Source organism: Cyprinus carpio, chromosome B17 (genome assembly GCF_018340385.1).
Source record: "Cyprinus carpio isolate SPL01 chromosome B17, ASM1834038v1, whole genome shotgun sequence".
Taxonomy (NCBI): domain Eukaryota; kingdom Metazoa; phylum Chordata; class Actinopteri; order Cypriniformes; family Cyprinidae; genus Cyprinus; species Cyprinus carpio.
The window spans coordinates 27,733,412-27,746,542 of NC_056613.1; the positions used below are offsets into that span (position 1 = coordinate 27,733,412).

General features: G+C 38.6%; 1 protein-coding gene across 2 annotated transcripts; it reads right to left on the reverse strand.

Moving 5' to 3' along the window:
• Window positions 1–2,243: 2,243 nt before the first annotated feature.
• LOC122134439 (ribosomal protein S6 kinase-like 1) lies at window positions 2,244–6,646 on the reverse strand. Of its 2 annotated transcripts, none has more exons than XM_042742985.1 (5): window positions 6,575–6,646; window positions 5,726–5,814; window positions 4,617–4,810; window positions 2,837–2,961; window positions 2,244–2,451 (listed from the first exon to the last, which is right to left on the reverse strand). In XM_042742985.1, the coding sequence occupies exons 3-5, from the start codon at window positions 4,750–4,752 to the stop codon at window positions 2,392–2,394; spliced, it is 321 nt and encodes a 106-aa protein (XP_042598919.1). In that variant the 5' UTR covers window positions 4,753–4,810; window positions 5,726–5,814; window positions 6,575–6,646; the 3' UTR covers window positions 2,244–2,391. The 2 variants fall into 2 exon arrangements, with proteins under 2 accessions (XP_042598919.1, XP_042598917.1); XM_042742983.1 differs by having other exon boundaries at window positions 4,617–4,923.
• Window positions 6,647–13,131: the final 6,485 nt, after the last annotated feature.

The following is a 13,131-nucleotide window of genomic DNA, read 5'->3' on the forward strand; positions in this document are numbered from 1 at the left end:
GCAATACACTTTTTTTCTGAATAACAAGCCAACAGGTTAGCTATAGTAATATAGCTAGATAAACATTTATAAACAGCAAGTTCACCTGCACTGTGTGGCAGACAGTGTATAATTGTGTTGCATTCCATCAACTTACAATCAAAATAATTATTCTGGCACACTGTCATTGTTAATTGTACAACTTACTTTTAACTGATTATTGTATTTTAGTTGTTAAAATACGTGACAAACTTTAGCATAGCTACTGGATTTCTAGCTAACTCTTAAACTACGTTGAAACCAGCTACATGGCAAATGGAAATAACAGTTTATGTAATTGTAACATCCTGTCCTCCAACTAGTTGAGTTTATTTGGTGTTCAACACGGAAATGATAAGTAAATTTACCTTTATCTCCCTGAATTGCACTGGATGGTTGTCGTGAAGATGAGCGAACATGTTAGACGTGTTCCCGTGTTTCGCTGCCACTTTCCGTCCACATGTCTTACACAAAGGAAACCATCTTCGACCAGCAGTCCCCTCTGCTTTTTTTTGAACCCAAGATATTTCCAAACCTCTGACTTTACCCTTTTAGAAGGGGGATAAATTGTCGGCAGCGTTTCTCCTTCCGCCATGCTTCTCCTCCATGTGGGTATTGTTTACATCAGAGTGCACACAGCTTTTACTCAGCATACTTTGATGAAAAAACAGCTAATGCACATTCTAAAAACCTACATTTGGATCTATAATTATTCACGGTATTTTGAAGTGTCCGCGATAACAATACCATGCATATTCATTACCGTGATTTATCATATTACAAAATACCAGCACATGTCTAGCTCCAACACACCTGCCAGTAATGTTTAGTAGTCCTGAACATACTGATTAGCTGTTTCTGGTGTGTTGGAGCAGATTGAACTAAACTCTAGGACTAGAGTTAAAGAGCCCTGACCAAGGATAAAGACTTTCCAACAGGAGACATACCACTATTGTGGAGTAAAATATTTCATGGGTTGAGGTCCTGGCACACAATGCCCTGCTCATGAAGACTTTCCAAGGCCAACAGAATCTGAGCCCCCCATAGTCGCACCTCATCCTCAGGGAGTCCCCGTCTACCCCACTGCGATTTGGCACTGAAGTTCTTGGCCTTAATTTGGAGGTGATGGCCCAAGCCATCCACCTTCATCTGCTGCTCTAGTTCAGTCTCGCTCCAACAGGAGCTTATTGTGCTAGGTGCTGATGGACAGGAGATCATGCCAACTTGTGGTTGTTTCACTAGTTCACACTTACATATTATTAGCTGAGGTATGGAATGCGTATTTGGCGTGCTGTCCGGGGATGGGCTTCGAGCTCGGGAATGGCCGGAACCTAGAGTACCCCCCCCCCTTCCCCGTCTAGTTGTAAAGTGAACTTGAAGTGAGGAGTTGGGGTGGAGGAGGGATGCTGATAAACCGTCCATGGATAGAGATAAGTCAGCGGTATTTATACTGTGGAATTGATTACTTAATTGTGGTCCACCGGTGTTGGTTAGGCTAATTATCTTACAGTTAGTGACACCTTGTTCATGAGGAAATCCATCATGCGCTTGGTTTTGTGGAGGTAAATGTGATGTGTTGGGAACTACCTGCACTCTTTGTGGAAGAACATCAACCATACTGCAAAGGGTTGGTTGTGTGTTTTCACCAAATAAAGAGGCTGGAGTATTGTGTGATTATGTGATGAATTGTTGAATATTTGAGTTTCTGAGTTTGTTCTGTGAATCTCAGACAGTCCTGAGCAGGTTCCAAAGCATTCCAAGCTTTGTTCAGATCAATGCAAGAGTCAATGCATCTTAATTTAAGATTTTTTTTTTTTTAATAAATATATTTCGAGTGGAAATGAGACAAAAACACTAAGCAAGATAAGCCTTTTCTTTTTTTTTGCAGTGTAACGCCCGTTCCAAAAGGTAATGTAACTGCAAGATGATGGTTTCAGAATTTCTCTTTACAGAAAATAAAGTGATTTCTGGATTACGATGTTGACTATTTCTTTTAATAATTAAAAAAATATTTATTATTTGAAATTGTAAAGTATCTGAGCATCATGGTAGCATTTTGTATCTCCTTTAGTTCTGCTGATTTAAAATTTAGCATTTTTTGTTTTTTGCACCCTTTTTTGTTTTATGTATTTCCCTCTCTGTGATATCTATTTAAGCTGTAGTTTAATATCTATTTACCCAGATGAGTTTGTACTTGGATTCAGGAACAGCAGTTTTTAACAGGATCAATCCAAACAGACTTGCAGTTATAACAGAATATGTAAGTGTATTCCCAGAGCTGGATCCAGCTGGCTGGCCTGATTTCAGCAGGCACTCACACAGCTGTGGTCAGACCATTTCTGAAAGGAATCCATACACTACAATACGTCTGTCTCAAATGCCTACCTTAACAATAAAAGTCTCCTTGCTTCTCAGACTTTCAACCGCCAGCACCTGTTGAAGACAGATTTATAGCTAAAAGGCTTTTTTAATATTTATTGTACTTCCAATGACTTTAACTTTCTGGAAGATAGAGAAATGACCGGCTAGTTGTCAACCACAAGAAGCCTGAGCGGAGCAGATATTTCACACATACCTTATCAATGATTCTATGAATTTTCCGCTTTTTAAAAAGCTTGAGTATTCCAAGTGATGTTTTGTTTTACAAAAAATGAAAGAAAACTTCAGTAATGTGAGGCTGAGGAAAGGATAAGAGAATGCTCACTTCTCATCTCATCTACATAAAAGTGTGGCTATAAAAGTAAAAAACTCAAACCAAAAAGAGACATGTTCAGTGGAAGCCCAAACAGATATGCTGTCATGCACGTTCATCACCTACCCCTAAATGAGTGGATCCTTTAGACATGTTGTCTTGTAAGTAAGAGATGAAGATCTCCTCGGCTCTCTTCAGATGTTGAGTGGTCTTTCGTATCACGACTTCACGTCTCTCTTTATTTGGATCCACTGTAAGACACGGAAACCTCTGCATTAGTGTGGAGATCTGTGATTGACTCTCAGCTAAATCCTGGCCTTAATCTTAATGCCTACGGATGGAATCTTCTGCCATGTTATTGTTGTTTTTTCTAATGTAGGTCTACGGAAGATCTGTGTTTCATGGAAATCATCAAAAAATAAATAAATAAAAATACAGTTCCCAGGAAGTTCCCAGGGCAAGTCTTTTTGTTTTCCTTATCCAAACCATAATAGCTCATGCTGTGGAGTGGTAGTATTTTATTTTTTGTCATTTTCAATTGTTGATGTATGTGTGTGTTGATTTGGTTTCGTAGTATTTATTTTTCATCTTTTGATTGTTTAGGAAGTCAAAAATATTTAGCAAATTTGCGTGTGGACTGCACCTGTTGCCAAGGGTTGTGGAGTTTTTAAAACACTCTGTCTAATTACTGTACCTCTATGTGTCTTGGGATTGCTTTTATGTATATGTTTAATTTTCAAGCGCTTTTTACTTACTCTTTATAACCCACTCACAATCTGAATAAAAGTTTTATTTTTCATGCTGCTAACCACACACTATAAAGTTTTGGGAATTAAATCTATATTTAAAAGTGGCATTGATTACAAAATTGTGACAATTGACCGTGATAACAATAGCAGCAAACGGGGGTGGGGTGGGGGTTGAGATATGTGTCAAATAGATCTATGCATGAGGTCCTAGTAGACTAATAGACCTGCCACTTCTTCTATTACACGTTATGCATTTCTTTGATCTCATTTTATTACTGCCTAATGACTTTCACAGCATTGTTTACTTCTTTGAAAAATATTTGAAGACTGAATGATGTTTTAATGTTTCCTAGTATGATTTTTAAGTATTTTGTTCCGTCTTTGATCTTCCTTTGGTTTAGTTTCTGTTTTCATGGTTGCCTTGCTTTCTGAATATGTTCTTAACCATAACAGGTTCTCTACAGCTGTGTCCTTACTTCCTCGTTTAGTCTACTCTGTGTATTTACAGCACTTGTGTTTCAGTTCAGTATTTTATTGTCATTCAGTTTGTTTATTGTCTATACATGTCTTTTCTACCTGTTACGGTTGGGTTGTCCATTGGATTGTCTTGGTTTATCTTCATTTAAAATAAAGCTAAAAATGTTAAATTAAATTTGAATTTAAAATTGTATCCTCCCCTACTCCTTCCTTCACCACAAGGTGACAAATGTGTTTTTACTTCTTCTTTTTCTTCCTCTTATTATTATAAATAATAATAATAATAAGGTTAATAATTAAAATAGTAATCATATGTATTATTATTATTGTTATTTTCAAATAAAAAATTTGGAAAAGTTTAAAAGTTTCAATAGATTTTTTTTCTATGAAGTGAATATTTGTTTGTTTGTTTGTTTGTTTGTTTGTAGCTAAGACTTCTATTTTCCTTGATTTTGATTACATTAAATTAGAAGTGAATCAAGGCAACGAGTTGCACTTTAAATCAACAAATTATTTTTTACAGTCTTTGGCCACTTTTGGTCCACTCCAGGTCCAAGTGTTTAAAGATCTTTTTTTCACACTCTAATTTTCATTTGCTATATATTTTGATGAAATTTCTATCTGGCACTGTAATTGCAGCCATTATGCCCAGAGGACATAACAGTAAAGTGTTCCCTTACCTTGAGCTCCATTGAGCAGCAGATCGACTCCATTCTTATAGTAGCTGAATGCCGTCTCATAGTCTTCATTGACTTCTCGGTCCAGTGCCATGTGAATCTGTTGGGCTGCATCTAGCAGATAGTCTTTCTTTGCCATATTTGTCAGTCAGCTGGAGGGGACAGGCGTCCACAGGAACCAGAGCCAGGTGTTGGATCTGTAGTTGTGAAATCACTTCTGAAGTGGCACATCTCTGGTCATTAAAGATCCTCCCAGAAGCCCCTTGTCTCTCCTGCATTCACACACACGTGAAGTGAGGTCAGTCTCCACCTGCGCAACACAGAGCCAAAATACACAATCACCACATTACACTCAAAACTTCAGTTTTTTACAGACAAACAGACATATTAGTTCAGACAGGGCTGTGGTACGGAAATATGTCATTTAAATTCAGACTAAAACACTGTTTAATTTGGTTTTTTTTTTTTTTTAATACTTTTTTATTGTTTATTTTATTTCTTAAACATCTGTTCTTAAACACCTTTTAAATTATTTTTTTATATAAAGCATTACACATGAACTACATATACATGAATTACCATAAATTACCATTAATGTGCTATATAAATAAAATTGCCACAATTTGTTACAATGATTTAGAATCTCTGGAAGCGTATTTCCACCATGCAGTATAATAATAAAAAAGGTAATTGCGACTTCCTGACTCTTTTTCTTCGTCCAAATTCTTAGTTCTGATAAGAAAATTTATAACTCACAATTTCAAGATATAAAATCAATGGTCTGAGAAAAAAAGTCACAATGTTATATAATCTCTCATTTGTTTAAGATATAAACTGAAAATTCCAAGAAAAAATAAGTCAGAATTGTGAGCTATGAACTTGCAATTCTGTGAAAAAAAAAAAAAAAAGAAATTAAAAAAAAAAAAAAACCTTCTGAGCTGAGATAAAATAAAGAGGTCACAAATACCTTTTTTATATTTTTATTCTGTGACAGAAATAAGCTTCCTCAAGAATCAGACTGATGTGCATCATGGGCATCCAATCAGAATCTAGAGTCTGAACTACCTGTTTTATCAAATTAGTAAAAATGAACACAATGCACTATGGCTCACCTTTGCCCCTGAGATCTGTCACATAAAACAGGCGTGTGACTCAGTGTTTCCATCTGAACATAGTCTCTCACGGGCCTCCAGCCTTTAACCTGAATAAAACCAAAGTTCATATTCACCATATATTGAAGAAAAGAGACCGTGTGAAATACTCACTGCTTTCTCATGAAGGCAAAGTATTCGATCCTGTAATGTTAATTCTTCTAACAAAACACATTATGGCAAGTCAATTATATTTACAGCACTTTACACAATACACACAGCAGCGTGGGAAAAATAAAAATACTGCAGAACTGATGTATTAATTCCTATTAATTCCTGATGTATTGATACCCAAGACTGAGGACCAGCTACCTAATCACTGTACACTACCAACATACACACAAACATATACAATGTGAAAGAATACATAAGATCAAAACAAGATGGTTATATTTGTTAATTATATATGACTCAGTCTTTATGATTCATAAGTAAATCAAGTGTGCACACTATAATATGTTGTGTGAGTAACAAAACAAACGTCACAGAACAGATGCTAAATGTGATAAAAAAATTCATTTGGCAGTATAAGGAATAATAATAATATAATCATAAATAATAAAATATACAATTACGTTTAAAAAAAAAAAAAACTAATAAATAAACATACATTGTGCCGAAGGCAAACATTTTTCCCCCTTTTTTGCTACAGTAACAGTATACGAAAATGACTAAAACTTAAAAACTTAATAAAACAAGAATGACATTACGTTACAGAGCGTCTCGCGTCCGAGCATGGCTAGAAATTATAATACAACATGCAGGGGAAAACGATTAATTACATAATTACAAAATGAAAAGAAAACGAACCTTGTGCGAGACTCTCATCCTCAGCATCCGCTGCGCTTCATCTCCTGCTGCGCCGCTGGAAACATCGGGGAGTGATGTCAAAACCGTGACGTCACCGCGCTTCTTCCCAGTTCCCACCCTGGACCGATTAACCTTTCGTTACACAACAGCAAAAATGCTGTAGGCAACATATTAAAGCTTTGTTTTGCAGTCATCGTGTACCTATAATTACAGCAGATGTTTCTAGGGCTCCTAAAAATGACTTATGTTTCACTTCTGTCATGATGTCATCGTGTTCGTCTACACATTCTATTTTATTTTATTTTTATTGCAGGTATATACACAAGCATAACTACAGTAATTAAAAATAAAAATAAATAATACAGGAAGACAACAAAAGATGTTGAAGACACAAAATTTTCATTTATGAATATTATGCCGATAAAACAAATACATTTCCTATATTCTATGTTGTTTACAATGAGAAAAATAACAGAATATATCCACACATATGAAATCAATGTCCTCAATATAATGTTTGTAGACAATGTCTAAATAGAATTTTGTAGCAAGGAATTATTTTTAAAAGATGATGGAATTTGTAATGAAATTAGATGATATTATAATTTCAAGTGAGCATTACCAAATTTCGATGTAATCTCATTAGTGGGGTATATTATGCAATTTTTTTTAAATGTAGTTCTTTAACTTTATTGTGGACACAGAATGTATCAGGTAAGAGCCATGCTTTTTTTCCAGTTCATCGATCTGCCTTCTAAAAACCAACACAAAAAAAATCCCTAGGAGTATAGGCTAATTATTTTTGTTGTATGGGATAATTTTTTTATTGTTTTATGGCATTTATATTTTGGGTCAAAAGTACTTTTGTCATCAACCAAAAAGTCCTTCTGCTGAAGTTTTAACGTTACACGTCTTTTTAAATGATAAAGACATTAGTTCATGTAAGTGACCAAGGAACTTTTTTTTAGCTTTTTAACCACCTGTATTTTGGTTTAGCTTTTACCACTGTATGAAATTCCTTATGGACAGGGAAATTGTATTTACACATGAATCACCATTAAGTTAGCATATCACATGCGTTTATATTTGATACTAACTTTTTCATTGCCCCCAAACAAATTTTCTGTGTTCTTTTCTAAAACGCTCGGAATTCGGGCTCTTCTTGATGATGATGACACCTCGCGACGACGTCGTCATCTCCCCAGCGCATGGCGGTTCACTGAGCGTTCGAGTCTTCGGAGGATGAGGTGAGCACGAGCAGAGCAGTTAAGCGCATTTCATATATACATAATTGTAAAATACACATTACCTATCTCTATACACCATTGACCAAACCCTATTCTACAATCTCAATTAGGACTGCAGTGGGGGGGTTTCGTTGAAGAGATACAGTAGGGAACTGTAACGCACTGATAAGTCTGCTGCGATCCTCCGTTTCAAGCAAGAAGAAGAAGACACCTCAACGGTGCAGCCTCTGTCGAGGACCCGCTCAGTACAGTTCATACAGTCAGCATTGCAGTGAATCAGGCGTAAAAAATGATATAAAATAATGTTCAGTTTCTTGCAGAGGAACGGCTTTCGTATTGCATGTCCTTGAAACAATTCAAATGTATCGTCCACAAGCTGCAGGATTTCATGGGGATTTGTTTGGTTTTTTTAGTGTTCATTGTATTTCTTAGCCGTGATTACTCCTCCACTTACAGTAAAAGAGTGACAGTACTGGCAACGGTTTGTGTTAAAAAATCTCAGGTTGTGTTCCTACTGAAGAAAACAAAGTCACCTACATCTTGGATGCCCTGGAGGTAAAAGATACACATACATTTTTTTCATTTTTTGGTGTGAACTATCCCTTTTAGATCAAGACCAGAGCATGTGTGTTTTTGTGATGCTCGTGTGAATAATGGTTTCGATGTTTTAGAGTGCTAATGTTGCTGGTTGCTGTTACCCTCCTGATCTTTGTGATGGGGAAATAATGCCGAATCTGATAATTAAGGAGGCTGCGATTTTATCTTCTCCTTTTGAAGATGTATATTTTTGCAGCTTATAGTTGGTATAGTTACTTTACATGGGTGAAAATAAAAAAGAAATACTACAACTTCAAGTTGAAGCCCATTAAAAGAGCAACGTGGGAACATTTTTTTAATCTATACCTAAATATGAACAGACTGGATGATATAGAGACACTGGAAATATTACAATTTTGCTTTGTTGGTACTCTTTAAATGTTTAAAGGAAATGTTTTATGATCACTGTCAGTTTCTATGTAACCTTAATAACAGGTAATTTAAATTACTTTACTGCTAGTATTAAAATCACGTATTTATTAGAACGTTATTAATGAAGAATGGTTTCATCAATTTCTTTTCTTTGTTTTTGCTTTTTCTATCGACTAGTATTTTATATTTAGAAAAAAAATAGATTATATTGTTTATCTATAGTTCTTGAAAGAATCATCTTGTTCTATTAATACTGGGTCAGAATGAAAAAAAATGGATAGGAATGTTAACATTAGGAAAGACAGTCAAAACAGAAATGCAATTACAACATGTGTTGCAGTGTTACTACTGAATGAGCATTTTAAATTGATGTGCTCTTTGGTGTCAATGATTTTTTTTTTATTATTATTTAATATGTTCCTTGAGGGTTTACGTATAATGTAATAAAGATTTTGCACACACATACATACTAAAAAACACACAAAATACATAAATGAAAAAAAAAAGATTTTTTCAACCCTCACTCTTACTTCCCTGTCTACAACAGGCTGTTTTTTATGTGGCGGGTCACTTTAAGGCCTGTCAGTAATTGTCCGCTGTTATGATGGGCTAACATCAACTGCATAGTGGAAACTGTGTCTCTATTTCATGTGAGTGTTTTCACAACATGATCCAAATAAAATTTTCGCAGACAAAGCATTATGACAATCATTTACCTTATGGTTTTGTATGAATGCAGCTGCAGGCAGATCCTAGAAGTGCCGCTTCATCTTTCACCAAAATGTTTCTTCGTGAACGCGCTCCATGAACACAGTACCTCCTTTACAAAACAAAATCCTCAGAGATGATCCCAGGAGCCATTAGAATAAACCTATCCACTTGTTGGTTGATAGCGGACAGTGATAGGGCCATTTTCTATTTAAATTTCTACATGCGTGATTCAAGGTGTGGGTCAGTGCCAGCGAGGCCTATGGTGAAAAGAAGAACTAATTCAGAATCAGAATCAGAATGAGCTTTATTTGCCAGGTTAATGTTTACATATATGAGGAATTTGTTTTTTTTGTGACAGAACTTCCAGCAGTGCAACAGAATGACAGCGACAGAACAAAACACGACATAATAAAAGACTAAAAAATACAAATAAGTTAGGCTAAGGAATAACAATATACAAAATTGACAATTTGATTGGCAGTTATACTACAATAGCCGTTTTTGTATGTACAGGTCTATTCTGTAAAAATCTGAAGTGCCGACTAGTAGTTTTTTGGGGGGGGGGGTGTTTTTTTTTGGTTTAGATAAATAAGTGTAATTTGTGGTATAAATAGTGTTTTTGTGTTTCCACAGTTTCTTGTCATGTGTTTTCACTAGATGGATTTGCCTGAGGGAAGAAACTGTTTCCTCTGTGTCTGGTCATTATGGTGATCAGGGCTCCGTATCGTCGACCAGATGGCAACAGTTCAAAGAGGGAGTATTGCTGAATGTGTCAGGGTCCAGAGTGTTTTTGCCAGCCTTTTGCTCTCTCTCTGGATAAGTACAGTTCTTGAATAGACGCAGGGGGGTTGTACCGATGATTTCGCTCAGCAGTCCGGGATATCTCTTAGTCTTGTAAGGTTCGGATTTGGTTCTGAGGCTGAACCAAATGTTACTGAAGTTCCAGAGGATGGATTCCAGTGAATGTGTGAGTAGAACTGCTTCATCAGCCTCTTGTGTAATGTTGAACTTCCTTCGCTGGTGAATGAAGTAGCAACCTCTGCTGGGCCTTTTTCACAGTTGGAGTCATGTATAATGTCCCACTGTCAGGTCCTGAGAGATAGTGGTGCCCAGAACCTGATGACTCCACTGCAGTCCCAGTGCGGTTCAATGATGGTGAGTGGGGGAGAGGCAGGGGGGTTTCTCTTGAAGTCCACTATCATCTCCACTGTTTTTGAGTGTGTTGAGCTCCAGGTTGTTGAGACGGCACCAGACAGCCAGCCTCTTTAACCGTCCTGGTCTGGTAAGCAGACTCGTCCCACCTGTTCTGTGAAAACAAAAATGTAGCCACTGAAGTGTGGGTGTTTCCGTCTGCAAACTTCAGGAGCTTGACAGAGGGGTCCTTAGATTGTGCAAATCAGTAGTGTACAGGGAGAAGAGCATAGTGGGGAGAGAACACATCCCTGAGGAGACTTCCAGTGCTGATTGTACGGGTGCTGGATGTGTATTTTCCCAGCCCTCACTAGCTCTGCCTGTCTGTCAGGAAGCTGATTGATGCCACTGACAGGAAAACGGGAGGTGGGCCCCCCCCCACGGAGAGCTGAGTTAGTTTGGGCATGAGGAGTTGGGGCATGATAGTGGGTTTAAGGCCGAGCTGAAGTCCACAAACAGGATCCCTCACATAAGTCCCCGTCCTGTCCCTGTGTTGCAGAACATACTGACAGTCCAATGTTTACTGCAGAATCGTCCACATACCTTTTTTGCTCTGTAGGGATGGACCTGGTTTGAGCGTTTGAAGCAGAGGGACTTCGCACAGCTCCAGTGTCTGCATCGTTGAACGATCTTGTGAGATGGAGCCGCTGGTCAGCACGGATTTTCAGACAGGACTGATGTACCACAATTGGGCCTGTGCTTGTTTCCTTTTTCTGCTCCGGCAGACCTGGCGCACCTCCTCTCGCTTGATCGATTGTCAGGGTTGTGGGGGAGAGGGGATTTGCAGGAGGTTGAATGGTTGAGAGGTTGTTTTTTGAGGGTGTTTCAGGGCGGGTTGCTAAGATGTGTAAATGGTGGTGAACCGGTGTGTGGAGAGGTGTTGCAGGGCGGGTCTGCAATATGTGTAATGCGTGAACGGTTTGTGGAGAGTGTTCAGATGGCGGGTTTGGCAAGATGTGTAATGGTGTGAATGGTTGTGTGGAGAGGTGTTCAGGGCAGGTGAATGGGGTGTTCTTTCAACCCGCCGTACAACTCGTTCAGATCGTGCTGCCAGTTGTTGATTCTCCACAGTGCTGGGGAAATGGTGTCTTGTAATGGTGATCTCTTTCAGACTTTTCCACACTGATGCTGAAGTCGCTGTAAGTTCCCGGTCCTATATTTTTTGCAGAATAATTATTCCTCTTTGCCACTCTGATCTCCTTTTCCATTGTGTATTTAGCACTGTTTATACAAGACATTGTCCCCCTTCCTGTAAGCATCGTTCTTTGGTCCTGACGGAGCGTGTCCTGAGTCCTTGCAGTGGAACCCACGGTTGTCAGTGTTTTGTAAGTTAGATGAGTCCGGGTCGGAATACAGTTCTCACAGACCTGATATAGAGAGTTTACAGCGCTGTGAGCTTCGTCCAGATCGGTGGCAGCAGCTTCAAACACTCCAATCAGTGAGTCAAACAAGATTGTAAATGCTGCTCTGCTTCATTGGTCCAGTCGTTTTACAGTCCTTAATACAGGTTTAGCTGAATTTTGGTTTCCTGCCCGTAGGTCCGTTATAAAGATAAGACAAACATATCGACAACCAAGCACCCCAAAGCTGTACGTCATGGGGAACAGAGGGCTAGTGCATCCTTTTATTGTGGTGTAACCAGTGATCCCATATAGTTACTGTCTCTGGTGGGACATGTGATGTGCTGTCTGTTATTTGGGGCAGTTTCAACGGGAGAGATTTTGCTTTTTTAAGTCCCCGGATGATTAACGGCGTCCCATGGGTGTTGTTGTTCTGTCTCTAGTGTTCTTGTAAAGCCAGGGCCCCCCCCCCAAACAAACCCCCCCTCACCAATGCACGTGCAGAGGGATGTACACCACTCACCAGAATGAAACGAGTGAAACTCCCGCTGCGAATATAACTGCTTGCCGTTAATGCAGAGTGGTTTTTTCTAGAGCTGAACAGCACACCTTCTTTAACACTGTTTCATCTGTACACCACCTTTCGTTGAGGTAAAACGCATGTCCCGCTGGCCGCACGATTTTTCCCCGTTGATCTGCCGTCGCGGTCCGCCTCTGACAGCTGAAGGCTGGCAGTCAGGAGCATGCTGTCTGGAATGTGTGTCGTTTAGCCAAGTGTTCTGTGAAACACAAGAGCATCAGAGTGTGTGAGAAATCCTTATTTTGTCCAGGAGAGCAGAAGGAGTTCGTCCGTTTTTGTTTGGTAAGAGAAGCGGAGATATTGGCCAGATGGATGACAGGCAACGGCATTCAAAATCCGCACTTCCTGAAGTTTCACCCACGTACTCCCAGCTCTCTTACCCTGTCTTCGGGGTCTTAAACTGCACTGATCAGTGCAGTTTTGCTCCGCCAAAGAAAAATGTCCAGCAAAACATCAGACTACTCAAAAACAGGTAATATATCACGGAGATTTGTGGTGCCGATGTCCAATCAATTCGTC

Bases quoted from the DNA above. Each gene is read 5' to 3' on its own strand.
- LOC122134439 (XM_042742985.1), bottom strand. From the start codon at position 4,752: ATGGCAAAGAAAGACTATCTGCTAGATGCAGCCCAACAGATTCACATG. The intron at 2,962-4,616 runs GTAAGGGAACAC...CGTGTCTTACAG, and splicing joins GCTGCTCAATGGAGCTCAAG to TGGATCCAAATAAAGAGAGA. The intron at 2,452-2,836 runs GTAGGTGATGAA...TGTCTTCAACAG, and splicing joins AAGGATCCACTCATTTAGGG to GTGCTGGCGGTTGAAAGTCT.